Source organism: Loxodonta africana, chromosome 19 (assembly GCF_030014295.1).
Source record: "Loxodonta africana isolate mLoxAfr1 chromosome 19, mLoxAfr1.hap2, whole genome shotgun sequence".
NCBI classification, from domain to species: domain Eukaryota; kingdom Metazoa; phylum Chordata; class Mammalia; order Proboscidea; family Elephantidae; genus Loxodonta; species Loxodonta africana.
Window position 1 is genome coordinate 1,743,897 of NC_087360.1, and position 22,061 is coordinate 1,765,957.

The 22,061-nt window shown below is 53.3% G+C and overlaps 1 protein-coding gene across 2 annotated transcripts in view; it reads left to right on the forward strand.

Annotated features, from left to right (window-relative positions):
* RIMBP2 (RIMS binding protein 2) overlaps window positions 1-22,061 on the forward strand; it is a 236,471-nt gene that overhangs the window by 171,757 nt on the left and 42,653 nt on the right. The window contains exons 6-7 of one of the 2 annotated variants that reach the window (XM_064272043.1): window positions 9,821-9,871; window positions 18,922-19,126. In XM_064272043.1, coding sequence (XP_064128113.1) covers window positions 9,821-9,871; window positions 18,922-19,126 — 256 coding nt within the window. Of the gene's footprint in view, window positions 1-9,820; window positions 9,872-18,153; window positions 19,127-22,061 lie in introns of those variants that run through there. The other variant, XM_064272042.1, reaches the window with a different exon arrangement.

Consider the following 22,061-nt stretch of genomic DNA (forward strand, 5'->3'; position numbering starts at 1 on the left):
CACCACTCAGATGGGATTGGGCCACCCTACTCTGGTATAACCTCATAACCGATCACATCTGCATGGAAACCCCCGTCTCTAAATAAACAAGGCCACATTCACAGGAACGGGGGTTTTGGACTTCAGCGAATGTCTCTGGGGGACACAGTATAATCCGTAACTCTCCACCCTGTGTTGGAAGGGAGGACATGGAGACTCGTGACTAGTTTTCCTCTGTCATCTCCTGCTTGAAGCCTGGAGTCCCCCGCCCTGGCCCTGTCTCCTCCTCCCGTCCAGAACACCTCCAACTGATGCAGACAGGGGAATAAAAGCAAGCGCTGTTCAGGCTCGTACTGGCTGTGGTGGACCTGCCTGAGGCTGGACCCTGGGCACCGGTGCTAGTCTGACACACATGCCACCCAGAGCCAGCTGGGACTGGCGGGAGGTCATTCCCTCTCCGTAGGTACAGGATCCTCTACTTAGCTGCCGGCCTTCCCAGATCTTTGATCCCAAAGTACAGAACACACCAGGGCCCTGGGTGGTGCACACACTTTTCGTTCAACGATTAAAGGTTGGCCGTTCGAACCCACCCAACCGTGCCACAGAAGAAAGCCCTGGCAATCAGCTTCTGCAAAGATTGTTGTCGGTAGGTGCTGTCAAGTCGATTCCAACTTGTAGTGACCCCATGTTACCGAGTAGAGCTGCTCCTGCACAGCTGCTGGGTGGGTTCAAACAGCCGACGTTTCAGTTAGCAGCCCAGCGCGTAACCATTTCTCTACCGCAGCTTCTTTCCGTAAAGATAACAGCCGAGAAAACCCCACGCAGCTCAGTTCTACTCTAATACGTGGGGTTGCCATGAGTCGGTGGAATCAATGGCAACAGCTTTTTAAATTTTTTTTTATTGTTTGCGCGGCCCGGCTGGTGACCAGAAACTGCCTAAGTGGACTCCTGCCGAGTTTGTTAGCAGCGCTTGGTCAACAGGTAGAGGTCTTCTGATGCCGTCTCCCGAATCATTTCTCAGGCCTCATATTAAGCATAGATTTCATTAGCCACAGCCCTTACAGCCTGTCCTAAGCAGGCTGGTTTCCTGAGCAGCGGTATCTCATTAGATATTGTCTCAGGAGGTATTGCTGAGACATGGGCAGAGCTGTTTTCCTGTCTCCTCCCGCTGTGTGCTCAGTGTCCAGCAGACACCTGGATGATACCTGCCTCCATTCATTGCGGCTCCAGAAACTGTCCCCAGACTCGGTCTGCCCAGACAGATAATAAGCCTGCAGAAATACAAATATTGCCCAGCAAGAGTCACAGGCAGTGTTTCTCACGGGAGCATTTTCTAAGAGCCTGGAGTTATATTTACTAATACTTGGATGCCAAGAAGAACAAGCCAGAGCCAACCCTATTATTCAGCCCCAATTATCTCTTGCTGGTGTTATCCAATTTCCTTTGCTCTTTTTTCCCCTCATTCATCATTATTTCTATTTTGGACACATCGATGCTACATCATTGGAGGAGAAACGAGATACGAAGGTGCCGATTTCGCAATTTCTTAGAAGCTCAGATTTTTTAAAAAGCATTAGAAGGGAAAGGTTGAGTGTTGAGTGGAACCAGGCTGGTGAACTGTTTTGGGAGTTCATGTTCCCATTTGGTTTTCGCCATGGATGGCCGTCAGGCTATGACTGCTGACCAGGTAACTCATTCATTCGTTCAGGAAATGCTGGTTGTCTGCTGTCTGTATTTCAGCCATTCGGCCATCGTTTTAGAAAATGGGAAAACGGTGGCTATTAAGACTGGGCCTCTGCAAGTGTTTAGGGAGAAAAGTTTATTGGTGGTTACCAAGGGCAGGAAAGGAGTCCTCTGGCACAGCGGTTAGTACTTAGCTGCTAACTGAAAGGTTCGTGGTTTGAACCCATCCCGTGGCTCCGTGGGAGAAAGACCTGGTGATCTGCTCCCATAAAGATTAAAAAAATAAATACGCTCATTGCCGTCGAGTCAATTCCGACCCATAGCCACCCTGTAGGACACAGTAGGACTGCGCCATGGGGCCACCCTGTAGGACACAGTAGGACTGTGCCATGGGGCCACCCTGTAGGACACAGTAGGACTGCGCCATGGGGCCACCCTGTAGGACACAGTAGGACTGCGCCATGGGGCCACCCTGTAGGACACAGTAGGACTGCGCCATGGGGTTTCCAAGGCTGTGGGGTTTACAGGAGCCGACTGCCACCTCCTTCTTCTGCGCAGCAGCTGGTGGGCTTGAACCACTGACCTTTTGGTTAGCAGCTGAGTGCTTAATCACTGTGCCACCGGGGCTTCTCCCATAAAAATTACAGCAAGACACCCCTATGGGTCAGTTCTACTCTGGTCACATGGGGTCACTGCGAGTTGGAGTCGACGCAATGACACCTGACAGAAACAGCAGCAAGCAGGAGGGAGAGGGAGTCATTGTTTAAGGAGCGCTGAGCATCTTTTATGAGTCCCTGGGTGGCGCAGCCTGCTGAGTGCTGGGCTCCTAACCGATTCGCCGGAGGTTCAAACTCACCCAGAGGTGCCCAGGAAGAAAGGCCTGGCTTTCTGCTTCTGAAAGATCACAGCCACTGGACAGTTCTACTCTGACATGTGGGGTTGCCATGAATCAGAATACACTCGATGGCAGCTACTTTGGTTTTTTCTTTTTTGGTTTGGAGTATCTGTCAATGGTGACCGAAAATGTGGTAACGGACACGGGTGAGGGTTAATGTAATTGTTGCCCCCTAGTTGTACATGTGGAATACACTGAACTGGAAATGTTGCATCATATACATTTTTATCACCCTTCTTCCCCCTCCCCCGAAAATAGACTGGGCCTCTGCCGTCACAGTAAAAGAAAATAAAAAGTTAAATGAGCTTAAAACCAAATACCAAACCTGATGCAGTCGAGCTGATTTCGACTCACAGTGACCCTATAGGATGGAGTAGAGCTGCCCCAAAGGGTTTCCACGGAGCGCCTGGTGGATTCACACTGCCGACATTTTGGTTAGCAGACAGGCTCTTAACCGCTGTGCCACCAGGGTTTCCTAAATGAGTTTAGGTCATGATTAACGCTATAAGGGAAATAAACAGAATGAAGTAATGAGAACGATGAGGGCAGTAACTTTAGATAGGAGTGGGATTTATGTGAGAAGATGCCTGCCCACCCCCCATGTTGGAGAGAAGCAGCCAGGTTCAAGGGCATCCATCCCAAGGGGGGAGCAGGCTCAGCGAGTCAGGAAACAGAAGGAGGGTGGTGTGGCCAGGTTGTCTTAGTCACCCGGCGCTGCCATAAAAGAAGTACCACAAGTGGATGGCTTTAACAAACAAATTCATTTTCTCACAGTCTAGGAGGCTAGAAGTCCAATTTCAGGGTGTCAGCTCCAGGGGAAGCCTTTCTCCCTCTCTCTGCTGGGTTCCTCCTGCTGACCTTTCCATTAGCAGCCAGGCAGTTAGGGGGTCTTATTTGCACCTGACTCTCTTGACCTGGGAAGTCTTGGAGTCAGAGAAGTTACTCAGGAAGTGTGAGAGATATAAACAGCCTATTCGCTCAAAAATAAACCAGGTACTTCCTGTGTCCGGGGCTGTCCTTGACACGTGTTATGTTGCTCAGTCCTCATTACAACCTTAGAAACAAAGGCAGCTCCTGGGCTATCTTCATGATAGTTGGGGTGTTTGAACCCGTTGTTGTGGCTATCATGTCAACTCAACAAGGTATTTAAAAAAATAAAGGCAGCTAACCCAGGGCACTGTTCCATCAGAGCAATGGCAGCCTCCTGGCTTTGCTGAGAGACACCTGCTTCATGAGAAGGGTGACCCGAGAACTCCCACAAAGGTTCCTTACTTTCATTCCTTCGGAAACGCAGAGCCCCCCACGCCAGCAGTGTGCAGGCACTAGGGGGCAGCAGTGAGTACGCCTGCGAGGCTCGGCTTCCATCCCACCACCAGTAAGAGCTGCACCTGGAACCATCCCCTAAGGGTGGACGCTCTGGTCTGCTGCCTGGAAGGCAGGTGGCGCCTCACCTGAGCTCTGCCTTCCCCTCCTCCCTGCTCCTCTTCCCTCGCTCCGCTGCAGCCTTCTCTCTGTCCCCTGACCCTCAGGGTCCTTGCCCGGATACTTGCAGAACTGGTGGTTATTTCTGCTATTGACGTCTCCACCCTTCAGTGGGACCCCACTCCTGGCCCACACCCATGCCCGGCCCTCGCCCTCTCCCAGCCCACGCCCTCTCCCAGCCCACACCCTCTCCTGGCCCACACCCTCTCCATTACAGACCCCCGTTTTAATGATGTCCAAACATACTTGCTCAATTGGTGGTCTGTTTGCCTCTGGTCTGTCTCCACTCGTTGCTAAAACAAGCTCCATGAGAGAAGTACCACACCCCTGAACATTGCCGAAGGAGCCCTCGTGGTGCAGTGGTTAAGTGGTCAGCTACTAGCTGAAAGGTCAGTGGTTCAAATCCACCAGCCACTCCCTGGGAGGAAGATGTGGCAGCCTGCTCTCATCAAGATTACAGCCCTGTAAACCTATGGGCAGTTCTACTCTGTCCTGTAGGTTTGCTATGAGTCAGAATGGACTTGATGGCAATGGGTTTAGAGGTTTTTAAACACTGCCGGACACACGGCAGTACTCAGCCAACAGTGGATGGATGAGGTGTTTGAATTGCTTGTCTCGAGGCTGCTGTAACAAAACACAAGTGGGTGGCTTCCAACAACAGAAATGTGCTGTATCTCAGTTCTGGAGTCTGAGATCAGGGTGTTGATTCCTTCTGAGGGAGGATCTGTTCCTGCCTCTCCCGGCTTCCAGTGGCCCCAGGTGTCCTTGGCTGCAGCTGCAGCGTCACGTGGCATCCTTCCTCTGTCTGCCTGTCTCTTCACATCTTTATAAGGACAGCAGTCATATAGGATTAGGGCCCACCCTACTGCAGTGTGACCTCACGTTGACCTAACTGATAATCTCTTGGAAGACTCAATTTCCAAACAAGGTCACGTTCACAGGTACAGGGGACCCAGTTCAACCCGTATAAGTGCTCAGAAACATTGAACAAATGAAGAATGGGTTATCTAAAAAGCTCCCATCAATTTGATGGCAACTTATTGTTAAAATAATGTGATACTAAGCTTACTGGTGATAAATTCTAATCAGCACTCAGTAAATGTTTGTGAAGTGAATAACTGAATGTATCAGTCAACCCTCACCAAACCCTGTGAGGTGCAGTATGTTTATTTCCCCCACTTAATAGAACATGAAACTGAAGTTAAATAACGTGCTCCCTGCTCACCTGAGATCCAGCTCAGAGTCCCGAAGCTTTCTCTCCAGGCTCTCGATGAGCCACAGAGTGGAACGCACTGTCGCTCCAGGCCCTCAGCTGGCTGTGCAGGCTGCACCCTTGTCTTACAAGGAGGGGCAGTGAGAGAAAGCCAGGGGTATGAGCAAAAGGGGTTTTTCATGTTTGAGATTCAACTGCAGCCCTGGCTGATTTGACTGTTGTTTAAAATTCCTCCTGCTTGTGCAACAGTTGCGCTCAGTTTTCAGGCTCTTGCAGGAGTGCGTGACACAGAGAGAAGTGGAGCTCACCACGCGGTTCCTAATTGATGATCTGACATCTTCAAGTGCTTCCCTTGGGCGTCTGACTCCACTTGTCCTCTGTGGATGGCGGCATGGCTCACAGGCTGACCGCAGCCTGTATTCTGCCACACCATCCTAGAACACTGGGATGCATTCACTGGCCTCCTCAGCTCTAACACCAAATGGGGTCTCTGGTTGGAGGGTCCTTCCAGCCCCCAACAGAGTTCCTGGGTAGCTCTAACAATGTGCTTGGCTGCTAACCAAAAGGTTGGTGGCTTGAATCCACCCAGAGACGCCTCAGAGACAGGCCTGGCAATCCACTTGTGAAGAGTCAGCTGTTGAAAACCCCACGGAGCACAGTTCTGACTCACAGGGGGTGCCAGGAGTCAGAGTCAAGCAGGGCTTCCAACTGGTTCGAACCGGTTCAGTCGTGGCCGACGGAGTGAAACTGGGACAGACCCAAATTTTCACAGTTTGGGGGAAATGGGGACATTGCTGCGGCAGCCCTGGGACAGGGGGCGTGGTGAGCCGTTCCAGGGCCTGATGTGTGGGCCTGGGTTACTGGCAGGGCTCGAGAGGGACGCACAGCCGCGCGGTCGGTGGCCCTGTGTCCAGCTCCGCCCAGAGTGCCGAGGACAGGGGCTGGCTGCCGGGCACGTCTGCCGCCCGAGGTCCCTAAAGCGGGATCGGGTCTCCGGCGGGGCCTCCACCGTGGCCTCCCCTCCTGGTTATTGCTCTGGCTCACCCAAGTTTAAACAACCGGGGTCTGCTCGGCTTCGCTTCCACGGCCACGACCGAACCCAGAAGAACCTCTCTGAAGCCCTGACATCAAGTTAACGGCAGCTCCCAGCGCAGCTCCACGGATCTCGTTTACTCTGTGGCAGAGCTGACGGTAAAGGGCGCCCAGCGGGGGCCCTCCTTCCCGGCGCTTCCTCGCCAGCACCCGGATCCCGGCCCCGCCCACCGCCCCGCCCACCGTCCCCGATCCCCGCCCACCGTCACCCGCCCACCGCCCCGCCCACCGTCACCCGCCCCGCCCCACCGCCGCCCGACCCCGCCCACTGTCTCCCAGCCCCGCCCACCGCCGCCCGGCCCCGCCCACTGTCTCCCAGCCACGCCCACTGTCTCCCAGCCCCGCCCACTGTCTCCCAGCCCCGCCCCACCGCCGCCCGACCCCGCCCACTGTCTCCCAGCCACGCCCACTGTCTCCCAGCCCCGCCCACTGTCTCCCAGCCCCGCCCACCGCCGCCCGGCCCCGCCCCCCGTCGCCCCCACCCCGTGCCGCACAGACGGCTGGGGGGCTGAGTATCCTGCGTCCCGCCTAAGGAAGGCAGGCGTCCAGGACTTCGGCGGTGGGGACTTCGGCACCCCTTCTGCCTGTCCACGCTTCCTCTGAAAATCCCTCCTGCTGCCGGTTGACCCCCCTTCGGAACAGTGGGTTCTCCTGCACAACAGGCCCCTTCTCCCGTCGGGGGACGCCCTGAGGGCTACGGTTCCCCCAGCTTCCCCTCGGCCTGCAGCATTCTGACAAACAGGCCCTGGTCCCCGAAATGAGCCTCACGAAAGCTGTGGCTTGGATTTTGCGAGAGTTCCGCACTACCCGCTCTAACTGTTAATTTTAACAATCGATTCTGCGGCCCAGGTAGCCCAGCTTGCAAGTAGCCCGTGAGAACGAACTCCCGATTTTCACGCGAAGCCCGAAGCTGGCGTGTTCCTGCCAACTTGCTGAACTTAAACAGCCTGCCGTGGGGTTTGTTTTTGTTTTTTTTCTTTGAAATCCTGCCGGTTGAAACTATCTCTGACTCAGCTGACTCGGTGGTGATGTTATTTAAATAGTCCCTGTATGTTCTCTGGTTGTTTGTCTTTTTATTTCTCCCTATTTTGTTGTTTGTCGTTGCCCTTGCTTTTGCTTTGAAACGAAAAATTTTAAGCGTTCGGTGGTGGAGCTGAATTCAAGAATGGAATAATTAACTTGCCGGGTTCTGTTCACTTCCCCGGCTCCGAAAAAGCTCCCTGGAATATGTGATAATGGAATGCATATGAATGAATTCTATGGAAATCTCAGACTGCTTTTCATTTTTACTCTGTGCTGGGGAAGCCAAGCTCTTCCCTCTTTCCAGCCCACAGAACTTTTCGAATGAGAAGTAGAAACTGTCAAGATGACGCTCGTTTTCTTCTTTATGATGCTGAATAACCCAGCGCTAATTATTCTCTTGGCAGCCAGAGAACCCCAGAAGCCAGGAATTCTGCATGTAAGGGGACATTTAGCTCATGGATCTTTATTAAAAACAAAACAGTTGCTGTCAAGTCAATCCCCACCAGAGGCAACTCCACGTGTGTCAGGCAGAACTGTGCTCCACAGGTTCCCAGTGGCTGTTTTTTTTGGAAGTAGATTGTCAGGCCTTTCTTTCAAGATGCTACTCGGTGGACTTGAACCTCCAACCTTTTGTTTAGTAACCAAGTCTGCTGACAGTTTGCACCCCCAGGGCCTCCGTATCTTCATTAGCACTGAATGTTTTAAGAGGCAGGTCCACTATGGCTTCAAGAAATACTATGACGTGGTGTTTTACTGCTTCGTTAGGACGTTCATAAGACCATCGAAGCCACCATGATGGGCTCCAGGAACACGGCCATGCGCTGCAGGCAGGAGCCACAGATGGCTTTTTCACAACCTAGACAGTTGTGAACACGGACTCTTAGCTTCATTTCTCTGTCTTGTAAATAAGGATCTTTGTGTTCTTTAACAGCTTATGATTGCATTCATTAGGACCCTTGGCTTCAAGTGACAGAAAACCCAAAAAGGGTTTTTCATTTGTACACGTAACTGAAAATGGGCTTCACACACGGTTGGATCCAGGTCCCCCTAAATCTCATCAGAACTCATTTGCTCTCCATCCCTTGTCACTGCCTTCCTCTGGGTTGGCTTCATTGTTGGTTCCCATGTGGAATCCCTGGCAGCCCCGGTCTTGGCCCTCATGGTAACAAGATGGCTGCAGTGGCTCCTCTTGAGTTCAAGTCCAGTAGGGGAGAGGGCTTTCCTCTCTCGCAGGTTCCCAGGGAAAGTCTCCCTGATGTAACTGGGCCTTGTCCACTCGGGCCAATCCCTGACAGTCTGAGCCCCAATGTCTTCAGGGTGGAGGAGAGATGGACCCCAACAAATTCAAGGGCTCATTCCAGGAGGGGAGGACACAGATGCCAGGAAAGGGAAGAAGGCAGATACGACAGTTGTCAGGATGTTAGAACCACGGCGTCTGTGAGGAGAAGGCACCATGGTGGGTCTCAAGTACACATGGATTTCATTTTGCCCTAGGCTGCTACCATCCTAGAGAATTTCTTAAGTGAAATTTGTAAAATGTTTTCTCCCTGGGCCAGATGGCTTTGCCTCAAGTAATTTCAGGAGGGCAGCACCCCCACCTCCCTGAGTCTGTTGGAGGCTCCCGCCCACAGCACCTCCTACAAGGCTGGAGAGGTCTCAGGAAACTGAGCTCTTTAGGGGTTAGGTTTGTGGGACCGTGTTTTGTTTCCCAAGCAGCTGAGGACACTGGAGGAAACATCGGAGCCGCCCAAGGCTTTGGAAGAAGCTTGAAATGACGACAGCCGCCATCTGACTTATCCTGCTATTGTGGGTTCAGCCATCTTCTGTGGTGTGGGAGTAACAGAATCAGTGCGTCTCACCCAAAAGGGGGGAAAATGAGAACTGAATTTAAACCGACCCTGGTGGCTCAGTGGTTAAGAGCTACGGCTGCTAACCAAAAGGTCGGCAGCTCCAATCCACCAGACACTCCTTGGAAACCATGTGGAGAAGTTCTGCTCTGTCCTAGAGAATTTAAACCAGTTGCTGTGAATTTCACTAACTCATGGCGCCTCCACGTGTGTCAGCGTAGAACCGTGCTCCGTAGGGTTTTCAATGACTGATTCCTCGGAAGTAGGTCGCCAGGCCTTTCTTCCAAGGTGCCTCTAGGTGGGCTTGACCCACCAACCTTTTGGTTAACAGCTGAGCGTGTTGACTGTACCACCCAGGGACTCCGAACTGGATTTAGACCCTTAGAATTTAGGGATTTATTAGCGGGATAAAAATAAATGAACCGCCGGTTGCTGTGGCTTTGGCCCTGACTCATGGCGACCCCACGTGTGTCAGAGCAGAACTGTGCTCCAGGATGTGCTCATGGCTGATCTTTGGGCTGCAGGTGGTCTGCACCCTGGTAATTTCGGCTCCCCGCCCTCTTCTTCCTGCGAGCTTGTCCTCTCTCCTCTCTTTCTCACAAACAGGCTCAGATTGAAGCTAAGAAAGAGCACGAAGGCGCAGTGCAGCTGTTAGAGGTAAGCGTGGGGCCCTGGTCTCCTCATGGGGTGATGGGGCTGGGGAGGACGGCATTCACACCCAAGAGCCATGAAAGAGGGCAGTTATTAAGTGCCTGCTGTGTACCAGCCATAAGTGTCTCATCGTGCTTGGCTCCCCTTTGCAATGGCCTTGTCCCCTGCCCCAGGGAGCAGAGACCAGTTCGCACAGAGCTTGTGTGTCTCCTCTGTTGCCTTGTGCAATCTCTTTCTCCCGTGGGAAAAGCTTCCATCATCCTCAGCATATAGATGGCCATCGATTTCTTAAAACCGCCCATTAGTTAATGAATATCTTGTGGGGTACGTATGATGAATAGCAGGTGGAAAATATATAACTGGGGGCGTGGAAGCAGACCTCAGTGGCCACCTATCTCCCTGAGAAATAATTCCATTCACGTGCCTGAGCCAGCTGCCCCTTTGATCTGCAGAGCCTTGTGTGGAGGTATGGCTCCCTGTCCGGCTGCCCGGCGGCCACTGGGCTGGTCATGCGCTGCTCTGATCTGCCCTCTGTGTCACCGGTTCATGGGGTCCCACGGGGCTCGGGGCCCCTTCTGTTGGCAGTTCAGGCCCTGACGACGTGCTTTAGGCCAAGTGGATGTGCTGAGAGCTGTGTCCTCTTTAACTGACCTCATCTTTTTGTAATTGTGTCTTGCTTTGCTCTTCCTCACCCAGAACACCCTGGACTGCATGCAGGTACTTAGGGAAGGACATGTCCCCAGCCTGGGTGCTTGCTGACTCTCTGTGCATGTAAACGGCCATGCGCCCGGGCCTGCTCAGCCCTTCTCTCCTGTCGACCCTGGGAACACTGGGGTTCCGCCCCAGATAGCAGCTTTCAGATGTGGTGGGGTGGTCAGGGTCCCAAGGGCTGGGGGCGGGAGTGGCTGACGTTAACCTGGGCTTTCAGACACCACAATGTGTTCTCTGAAGGGCTGAGCAGACCCAGCGAGCCCGTTTACCATCTTCCGCCGAGGCTGTGACCCTCAGGCTGGAAGGACAGGCCATGAGTTCAGATGACCAAAGGGCAGACACGTTGTTAGGACCTGAGCCCTCTCCCCTCCACCAGGCCACCCTGACACTGGAGAGAGCCTGGTCAGCCGCTTGCCCAGAACTCCGTCAGTCGGTCATCAGAATTCAGTGTTGCGCCTCTCTGCTCTGTGTTGCCGCGTGTAGAGAACAAGCCCCTCTCAGCGGGCAAGGAGGCGGTCTCTGCCCTCTGTCTTACCTGCAGCTTCCTGTCTAATGACCCCGGGGCAGAGAGAAGCCGCATTGTCCCCCCAGCAGGGTTTTGACTGTTTTCTAAAACCCTGAGCTTGGAGATGAATTCATGAAATGTGTGTTTTGTCCTGCTCCTAGACCAGCAGGTCTCAGATTGGGGTCCCCGCACCACGTGCAGCTCATCAAATATGCAGATTACCAAGCCCCATCAGAACCAAAAGCCAAACCCGCTGCCTTCCTGAGTCGGTTCTGACTCGTGGTGACCCCGTGTGTTACAGAGAAGAACTACATTCCATAGGGTTTTCTTGGCTGTAATCTTTACAAAAGCAAATTGCCAGGCCTTTCTTCCCCAGCACCACTGAGTGGGTTTGAACTGCCAACCTTTTGGCCAGCAGTGGAGTACGGACCTTTTGTGCCACCCAGGGACCTAAGCCCTGCCCCAAACTGCTGAATCAGAAGCTCTTGGGTGGGCCAGCCGCCGGGCGTTAGCCAGCCCTCGGGTGGTTCTGAGGCAGCTGAGTTTGAGAAGCTTGCCTTAGTCAGGAGGCCAGTCACCCTGTGCGCCTTGACCAGCCCATGGCTCAGTATCTCAGTGTCCTGCGCCCCCAGCCCCCCAACCTCCACTTACCTTACCCTGGACGTGTGGAACGAGAAACCACAGCTGTGAAGTCCTGGCCACCGAATCAGCAAACAACCTGCGTGCTGTGCAGGTTTCATTTTAAAGTGTTAATCCTCTTGGAGAACGTGGTAAGCTCCACAGGGCAGGTGAGTGACTTCTTTGACTGAGTGTTCTACCAACCAGAACAGCCACGCTGCCTCGCCCAGCTAGATGACGAGGAGGTGCCGGGTAAGGGTTACCTTAGGAGAAAGCCAAATAACCAAAAACAAACCAAAGCAGTTCCCATGGAGTCAACCCTGGCTCACGGCGACCACACGTGACTCACTCGCCTGCAGAGCTGGGTGCCACAGGGTTCTCGGTGGCTGATTTTTCGGAAGGAGATTGAAATTTACAAGGTTGATATTCTCCTCTTTGGTGTACGGATTAGGCACACAAGGCACAGAGATAGTGAGCGACTTTACAGGGACACACAGCTAGGAAGCCCGGTGCTGAGCACAGGGGTCAGCTGGGGGCATTACCTAGTGCGCTGAGAAAAGTCTTCCCGAGGAAAATATGGTGCTGGGTCTCTGTTGTCATTAGCCACCATTGAGTCGGCCCCAACTCATGGCGACCCCCCACACAACGGAAGAAAACACTGCCTGGTCCTGTGCCGTCCCCGTGGTCGGTTGCAGGCCAGACTGTTGTGATCTGTAGGGTTTTTATTGGCCAATTTTCAGAAGCAGATTGCCAGGCCTTTCTTCCTGGTCTGTCTTAGTCTGGAAGCTTGGCTGAAACCTGTTCAGCATCACAGCAACACTCAAGCCTCCGCTGACAGACGGATGGTAGCTGAGCAGGAGTTGGATTGGCCAGGTATTAAACCTGGGTCTCCTACATGGGAGGCAAGAATTCTACCCCTGAGCCACCACTGCCCTGGTCGTCACTGGTACCAATAGGCTAACACCGTTCGAGAATCTGGGTCATGCACAGAGCCCCGGTCAGGCCTGGCACATAGTAGGTATTCAGCAAATGATAAGTACAGCAGGATTCTTGTTTACACGTGAAGAGACACACAGAAAAGTTTATTCCCAAATCGCTTCTACGTGGGGCGTTCCAGTTTGCTTGGGACGCTCCTTGGCATTGGTTCTGGAGTAATTATTAACAGTGTCCCATTCACACGCAAGACCAACTAGGTCTGGACACTAATGGCATGGCGCCGCCACCCTCAGCTCCTCTCCAGGAAACCCAGAAAGTCAGACAGGAACTGGGGGACTGGGGATGATACAGTCGCGTCTCTCTGGCTTGTTTTCCTTCATCTTTATAAATACCACAGCCACATTCTGAGTCTCCGTGCTTGTTCCAATTATAGTTCACTTGCCTGATGAGTGTGCCGTCTGCTCCGCTAGGGCAGAGAGCTCCACCTCCGGAGAAATCGCTCTCCACGTCTGGGTGCGGCAGGTGGGTGGTCTCTGCAGGCCAGGTAGGAGGGGTCGTCTGTCCGTCTGTGCAGCATGGGTCAGCAGGCACAGGTGTCACCCCATCCTGCCACCGAGCAAGGCACTGACACTCCCTGAGCTCCTGAAATACACTGCTGTTCTTAGCTGCCGTTCAGTGGACTCTGACTTACGGACCCCACGTGCAACAGAAAAGAACGCTGCCTGGTCCTGCGCCATCTTCACCATGGTTGGTCTGCCCCAGTCGCTGTTTCGGCCATTGTGTGTTTTGATTGCCTTCCAACCTAGGGGGCTTACCTCCCAGCACTATATCAGACAACATTGTGATCCGTAGGGGTTTCATTGACTGATTTTCAGAAGAAGGTCACCAGGCCTTTCCTCCTAGTCTGTCTTAGTCTGGAAGCTCCACTGAAACTTGTCCACCTTGGGTGACCCTGCTGGTATTTGAAATACCAGTAGCCTAGCTTCCAGCGTCACAGCGACACGCAGGCCACCACAATAGGACAGACTGACGGACCCTGAAATGAGCACCGATGTCCCAGTAAGCCAACATGGAGACCAAACAAGAGGGTTGGTGTTTCCCTGGCATCGTGTGGAAGCATCCCCCTCTGTCAGTGACTCCGAGGCAGTTGTGGCTCCCAGCACCAGCTGCCGGGCTCAGCATCGGTCACCCAGCCTTTGCCAGCTGCCTGACAGGCAGGAGATCGCGTGCCTGGAGGACCCTGAAGAAAAAGCTCAGCTGCTTTCTCGAAGGGAGAAATGGCGGGGAAGCCTGGTGAGGTTTCCTCAGGGAACACTTGCCTCAGCCATGTGTTTCAGGTTTTTGTGGGTCTCTATCTCTCATTGAGGAGCCCTAGTTGTGCAGTGGTTAAAGCACTCGTCTGCGAACCGAAAGGTTGGTGGTTTTGAACCATCGGTGGCTCTGTGGGAGAAAAGACCTGGCCATCTGCTCCCTTAAAGATGACGGTGCGGGAAACCTCCTGGGGCCTTTCTATTCTGTCCTGTAGGGTCACTAGGAGTCAGAATGACCCATGTCCTTTCTTAGGTCCCTGGGCAGGTGTGCTATGCTTCAGGTCAGATGTCAGATGCTGTCTTCATATCTCCACCGCCTCTAGCCACCACCTGTCCAGCTTCTGAGGCTTCTGCTCTGCCGCTGGGCTCACTGGCCTTTCCTGCCAGCTCCGTCCTGGTTTAGGAAGACCCCGTATGGAGTCCTTGGAGGACCTAACTTGACAGCACCCATCAACAAGGAAGTTGTCATCTGGAGTTCATGGGTGGTGCAGTAAATGTGCTTGGCTGCTAAGCGAAAGGTGGGAGGTTTGAGCCCACCCAGAGGCACCTTGGAAGAAAAGCCTGGTGATCTACTTCCCAAAAATCAGTCACTGAAAACCCCCTGGAGCACAGTCCTACTCTGCTGCCACGTGTGGGGTGCTGTGAGTTGGAGCTGACTCAACAGCAATGGGGTGTGAAGCTCTGGGGGTTGCTGCAGCTGCCCCAGGGGCTCCTTCCAGTGAGCCTCCAAGTGTGTTAGCTGTTTGCACTACCCAGGGACCCTCCCCTTACCCAGAATCCGCACAGCCACCTTCCAGCCCCATGTCGTACACAGACACCTGGTGCCTTCACCCTGCAACCCCAGCCTTGGAAGTAGGGCCCCACGTGCCTGTTCACAGATGCCCTTCCCTTACGCTAACCCGCTTGTCTCTCAGGCCTCTCCCTGCACAGGGAGCCTGATTCGGACCTGCTGTGGGTGATCCCACACGGAGCCCTCAGATCGAGGATTCCTCACTGCCAGCGCTCGCACGCCCCGTGGAGATCTGGGTGGCGTGGCCTTTAATTAATTGCTGCCATTTATGTAACGTGTCGCTGGGGCCTGGGATGATGTAACTGAGTCTTCTTCCCACTCACCCTGGGAAACCTCGGCTCCAAAAGTCAGATTAACCCGTGACTGGCCATACCTGTGGTGCCCGCAGGGAATTCAGGTGCCACGGGCCCCTCTGGCTGGGCAGGATGACTGAGGCTCTATGGTTGTTGTCATCCCCAGGCCTCCTTGGCAGCCAGGTCAAACGGATACTCCACTGGCCCGCTGTTGGCCACAACTTGTTTTCTCGAGAGGAGGAGGATCCTGTCCGCTTCTAGCCCTGATGGCCCACCCCGTTTGCATGTGCAGATTCACTCATATGCACATTCATTGAGTTCCCAGCTGACACACTCAGCTGCTAGCTGAAAGGTTGGAGGTTCAAGTCCACCCAGAGGTATCTGGGAAGAAAGGCCTGGCAGCCTACTTCCAAAAAACCAGCCATTGAAAACCCTGCAGAGCACAGTTCTCCTCTGCCGCATGTGGGGTCATTGTAAGTCGGAATGGATTCAGTGGCAATTGGTTTGGTTCTACATGTCAGGCCAAGTCCCTAGGTTGTGCAAACGGTTAAGTGCTCAGCTGCCGACCGAAAGGCTGATGGTTTGAGTCTACCGAGAAGTGCCTCAGAAGAAAGGCCTGGCAAGATAATTCTAAAAAATCAGCCACTGAAGACCCTGTGGAGCACAGTTCTGCTCCGACACGCGTGGGGTTGCCGTAAGTTGGGGCCCACTCAACAGCAACTGTTTGTTTTTTAAGACCTCGGGGCATTTCGTACCTCCTGAGCAGGACAGTGTCCCCACACATTGGCCGTTCGCGTGATACCTGTCGTTCTGGTTCTGGCCGGTCTGCATGCCACTTGTGTTATTATGCGATATTTTCTTTATATCTATTCATCTTTTTTTTAAACTTTAACTTTGAGATAATTTTAGACCCACAAAAGGTTTTAAGACTAGTACAGGGAGCTCCCATGTACCCTTCCTCCAATGAGAACCTGGTGTGTAAACGTGGAACGTTGTCAAAGCCAGGAAGCTGGTAACCACACTACAGGCCTCTCCCAGATTTCATCAATGTTTATGTCACTCTTTTTTTTTAAAACTTTATCTTGCCAGTGTTTACACTCACTCATTCTTTTGCTGCATAATTCTATGAAATGTTATTACACATGTAGATTCGTGTCAAGGAGCCCCAGTAGCACAATGGTTGTACGCTGTGCTAACCGAAAGGTTGGTGGTTCGAGCCCACCCGGTGGCTCCACAGCAGGAAGGCATGGCAGTCTGCTTCCGTAAAGATTACAGCCTAGGAAACCCTATGGGGCAGTTCTCCTCTGTCACGTGAGGTCCCTGTGAGTCGGCATCGACTCGGCAGCGACAACAGCAGATTGTTGCCACAGCCACCGTAATCAGGATACACAATCGTTCCATTGTCACAGAGACATGCCCTCATGCTGTCCCGTTAGTCACCCTCCCTTGGCCCTAAACCCTGTGAACCACCAATAGGTTCTCCACTGCTGCCGTTTTGCAGTTTCAAGAATGCCACTTAACTGGAAAAACTGTTTGCTTTTTTAGGTAAGTCACCTTTTACATACATGTGATGTCGCGTTCTCGTTATATGTATATGTTTTTGTTACGCATTTTTTACCACAATGCTTTTTTTTTTTCTTTTATTGTGCTTTAGGCGAAAGTTTCAGAGCATATCAGTTTCTCATTAAACGACACACGTATTGTTTGCACCATGCCCGTTATATCCTTAGAATGAATAATGACCCTTAAGGTTGGCTCTCCCGCTCTTCCTTCTAAAATAAGCTCCCGTGTCCACGGGTCCCTGGAAGCACAGTTGGATGACGCAGCTTAGCTCTGGGCTCTCCTAACGCCCTTCCTGCCCAAGGCCCAGTGTTTGACACACTGTTCATTGTCTGTAGGTGCTCCGGGTCCTCGAAGGGCTCCCACAGTTGTGTTTTGGGCCATCGCTTGCCTCAGAAGGGGTGGAGGGAGGAGGCCAGTGTGAAGCTTTGCCTGCAGATTTGCGGTGGCGTCTCAGGTCAGCGTCTCCCTGGGCACTTGGGTCTCCCCCTGGGGGCAGGCCCAGTGAGGAGGTGGATCCGACTCCCTTACACCCCACCTGCTCCTGGGAGCCCCGATTTCCTTCGCAGAGACAGCTATCTCAGCCGCATTCATTCAGCTTTTTAAAAGAATGCTGCTTTTTTTAATGAATTGAAGAAATTAATTACAGGTTTGGAATTTGTTAGGTTTTTTATCAGAAATCATGGTTCAGAAATAAATAGCACTTCATTCTGGACTAAGGAGCTGTGGGGGTGAGGGGGCGAGGAGGAGGAGAAGGAGGAGGGCCTATCCTGGGCCTTCCCACCAGGATGAGGTCAGAGAGTGTCCCAGTGTTGCTATTTCCCCAACCAGGCTGTCTATACTAACCCCACATCTGTGCTCTGCTCTGCTCCAGGCCAGAGCCCTGCCTTCAGGGCAGGGTTTTATTGGGGAAAGCCGCACAAGACATGCCATCAAAGACATAGCAAATGGGGTTTTTCCACTACCATAGAGAAAGTAACACCAGGAGTAAGAGACGAGGCAGGGCTTGCGCCCGGACAGAACAAGCCACCTACAGAGAACACAGCACCTACAAACCAGCCCTTGCACTTACTGGAGTCCCGGGTGGTGCAAATGGTCATGGTGCTTGGCTGCCAACCCACTGGGTGGCAGCTGCCTTGGAAGAAAGGCCTTGCAATCTACTCCTAAAAAAGCAGCCCCACGGGGCACAGTCCTGCTTGGACACACACAAACGCTAGGAACCAAGGTCAACTCGACGGCAGCTGGTTTGGGCTTTTTTGCTCAGGACATAGAAAGGAGTCCCTGAGTGATGCATATGGTTAAGTGCTCGGCTACTAACCAAAGGGTTGGAGGTTCCAGTCCACCCAGGGTGCCTTGAAAGAAAGGCCTGGCAATCCGGAAAAGCAGCTGTTGACAATCCCGTGGAGCACAATTCCACTCTGACACACGTAGGTGCTGTGAGTCGCGGTCCGCTCGACTGTTTTGTTTTGAATGAAGTGCCTGATCCCGCACTGAGGACAGGTCAGTGAGCCGAGATCAAAACTGGGCTCAGGATCTAATCGGGTGGGGGGGGTGAGGCAAGGGGGGAAAGCGAGGCAGGGTGAGGAGGCCCCCTCCGTGGGCTGCTGCAGAGACCTATGTCTTGAAGACAAGTCTGCCTTCTGCACTGGGACACATATGTCGATGGAGAAGTCCCCAGGAAGGGCAGAGTGGCTCCCACACCCACCCACAAGAACCACACAGGGAGGCAGGAAGGATCAAGGTACCCAGGACGCCCGCCCTGGACCCTAGTCCTATGCTGCCCCAGCACAGAGCATGGCTGGCTGGCTGCCTCTTCCTGTGTGTGTCCCAAGGGGCATGTGCCCTTCTTGGGGCTGCTCAGATGTCCTGGTGATGTCTGCACATGGACGCGGTATTGTGACCAAATCCAGCAGGTAGAAAGCCCCTTGTATTGCTAAGAGCTGTGTCCTGTGGGTGCTTTGCCGTCTGAAGGGTGGGCGCCCCAAGTAAGAAGGCATCTGTGGGTTGGCAGAGGAGCCATCCCTCCCCATCCTCGCTGGGTCACAGCCGCTCCTCCACGTTCTCACAGTGAGGTCTGCCAACTGCAAAGTGCCTGGATGGCACGCGGTACCCAGAACCGCCTGCAGCTGGCAGATCTGCTGTTTGCAAGATTCCTTGGCACCTGTGATTTCCCACGTCGGCATTGTGATGGAACCTGGCTGACAGCCCAGCTGTCAGGAAGCTGGGTTTTATCCACGCTGTTCTCTGGTGGAGGTGGGAGCAGTGCCCACCGCCCACATGCACGCACCCACCCCTCGCCCCCAACTGATCTGTTTCCATGTGCAACTCCACAGTCCAAGGTCCAGGAGCTGGAGGCGAAATGCCGGATGCAGAGTGAGCAGTTCAGCCTCCTGTCACGGGAGCTGGGGAAGTTCCGGCAGCAGGCCGGCGCCATCGACCTGCTGGGCAGTGGCCCTGTGGCCCCCCTGGCCCTCCCCTCGGCCCCCAGCAAGCCCTTCCCACCGTTCATGAATGGGGTCGCCACCTCCATCTGCAAAGGTGAGTGCCACCCCTCCTGCCAGGCCGGGCTCAGTGCAGACGGCCACCAGCTCCACGTAAGGTTGCCACAGTGACAGCACGGTAGCCCTGCTTCCGACAACCCCGCCGCACTGAGGATGATGAGGACCAGTTGCCATGGAGTCAGTCCACCTCATGTATGCGCCACAGGGTTTTCAAGGGCTGATGTTTTAGAAGTAGATCGCCAGCCCTTTCTTCCGAGGTACCTCTGAGTAGACTCGAACCTCCAACCTTTTTAGTCAGCAGCCAAGTGTGTTAACTGTTTATACCACCCAAAAAGCCAACCGGTTGCCATTCAGTCGTCTCTGACTCCTGGCACCCCCTGTGTGTCAGAGTAGACCTGTGCTCCATGGGGTTTCCAACGGCTGAGTTTGTGGAAGTAAATCACCAGTCCTCTCTTCCGAGGTGCCTCTGGGTGGACGCGAACCTTCAACCTTTCAGTCAGCAGCTGAGTGTGATAATCATTTACACCCCCAGGGACTACAGGATAGCAATAATGCTGTTGTCGTGTGCCATTGAGTCGGTTCTGACCCACAGTGACCCTATAGGACAATAGAAGTGCCCCGCAGCGTTTCCAGGCTGTGATCTTTATGGAAGGAGCCCTGATGGTGCAGTGGTTAAGTGTTTGGCTGATAACTGAAAGGTCAGTGATTCCAACCCACCCAGCAGCTCTGCAGAAGAAGGACCTGGTAATCTGCTTCCGTAGACATTACCCACTGCCGTCGAGTGGATTCCAACTCACAGCGACCCTATAGGGCAGAGTAGAACTGCCCCAGAGGGTTTCCAAGGCTGTAAGTCTTTATGGAAGCAGTCTGCTACATCTTTCTCCCACAGAGCAGCTGGTGGGTTCGAACTGCCAGGCTTTTGGTTAGCAGCTGAGCGTTTTAACCACTGCACCACCAGGGCTCCTTCTGTAAAGATTACAGCCTAGGAAACCCTAGGGGGCAGTTCTACTCTGTCCTGTAGGGTCCTCATAAGGGCAATGGTTTTACTGGCTGTTCGCTGTGGGGGTGTATCAGTCAGCATGGGCTAGCTGTGAAGTAACAAACAGCCCCCAGATCTCAGTGGCTTGTAACGGCACAGGATGATGACTGGATTAGGCTCTGTGTCCACCACGGGCTGCCAGGGAGCTGGCTCCACAGTGTCTTCACGCAGGAATGCGGTGGACAGAGCCTCCTCTCCTGGGAACGCTGCCTTCCCACGGCCGGGCAAGGAGACATGGTGAGTTGCACGCTGGCTCATAACGGTTTCTGCACAAACGCGAGACACGTCACCTGCGCTTACAGCTTCTGCACCTGACAGGTCCCGCACAGGACAGCCAGCAGTCCTGGTCACAGCACCAAGGAACGGCCACTGTGGTCCCCCGTGTCTGCTTGTGTGTGAAGGTTTACCTTGCACCAGCCGTATGCCCGGCGCGTGGTGGGCCTTGGGGATGTGGCGGTGCACAAATGAAGGCTGGCTGTCCTGGAGTGGACGTCTGGCATGGGCTCCACGGTGACCACTTCAGCATGAGTTTCCACCTCAGTGTTCCCCTAACCAGAGGGGGCTGTGGGGCTCCGGTGGGCGGCTGTCATGGCAGCTTTGCCGTAGCACTCAGCAGTGTTTTGCATCTCTGGCCTCCTGGTGTGGACTTAGCTGGTCAGACCCTCCGGGAGGCAGCCCTGGGATGTGACAGCTGCAGAGAGACAGGTGAAAGGCGGGAAGGGGCAACCTTAGCCTCCCGGGTGGCCAGCAACTGCAGGCAAGGGACATTGCCTTCTCTGGTTTGAACTGTGTCTCCAACATGCGTGCGTCTGGATGTGATTCCACGTGGGGGTGAAGTTTTCTTTGTTCTGTTAATGAAGCCGTATCAGTATAGGGTGGGTCCTAAATCTAATCACTTCTGAGATATAGAGAGCACGTTAGACATAGAGAAGGAGCCCTGGTGGCTCAATGGTTAAGTGCTCGACTGCTAACCTAAAGGTTGGCCATTTGAATCCACCAGCAACTCCGTGGGAGAAAAGACCTGGTGATCTGCTCCCATAAAGATTATAGCCAAGAAAACACTAGGGGGCAATTCTACTCTGTAATACAGGGGGTCGCCATGACTCAGAATCGACTTGATTGCACCCAACAACAACAGCCACAAAGAAGGGAGCACAAGTGGAGGAAAGACAGATGCTATGTGGAGATGGCCAAGGAACCAAGGAATGTCAGGGCTATAGAAGCTGAGACAGATTTTCCTCCCCGGGCCCTCAAGTAGCCTTTCCCTAGAGCTGGCGCCCTGAATTCAGACTTCTAGCCTCTTGAACTGTGAGAAAATAAATATCTGTTTGTTGAAGCCACCCGCTTGTGGCATCTCTGTTATAGCTGTAGTTGTTGGGTGCCATCGAGTTGGTTCTGGCTCGTAACAACCCCATGTACAACAGAAGGAAACACTGCCTGGTCCTGCACCATCCTCACAATTGTTGTCATGCTTGTGCCCATTGTTGCAGCCACTGTGTCAATCCATCTCGTTGAGGGTCTTCCTCTTTTTTGCTGACCCTATGCTTTATCAAGCATGATGTCCTTCTCCAGGGATTGGTCCCTTCTGACGACATGTCCAAAATACATGAGACTAAGTCTGGTCATCCTGTCTTCCAAGGAGCATCCTGGCTGTACTTCTTCCAAGACAGATATGTTCGTTCTTCTGGCAGTCCGTGGTATATTCGGTATTCTTTACCAACACCATAATAGAATCCTTTGTCCCTAGAACCCTTCATTATTGCAACTCGAGGCTTGAATTTTTACTTCAGTTTTTTCAACTTGAAAAATGCTGAGCGTGTTCTTCCCTTTTGGTTTTTCTACCTCCAGGTCTTTGCACATTTCATTGTAATACTTTGTCTTCTCAAGCTGCCCTTTGAAATCTTCCGTTCAGCTCTTTTATTTCATCATTTCT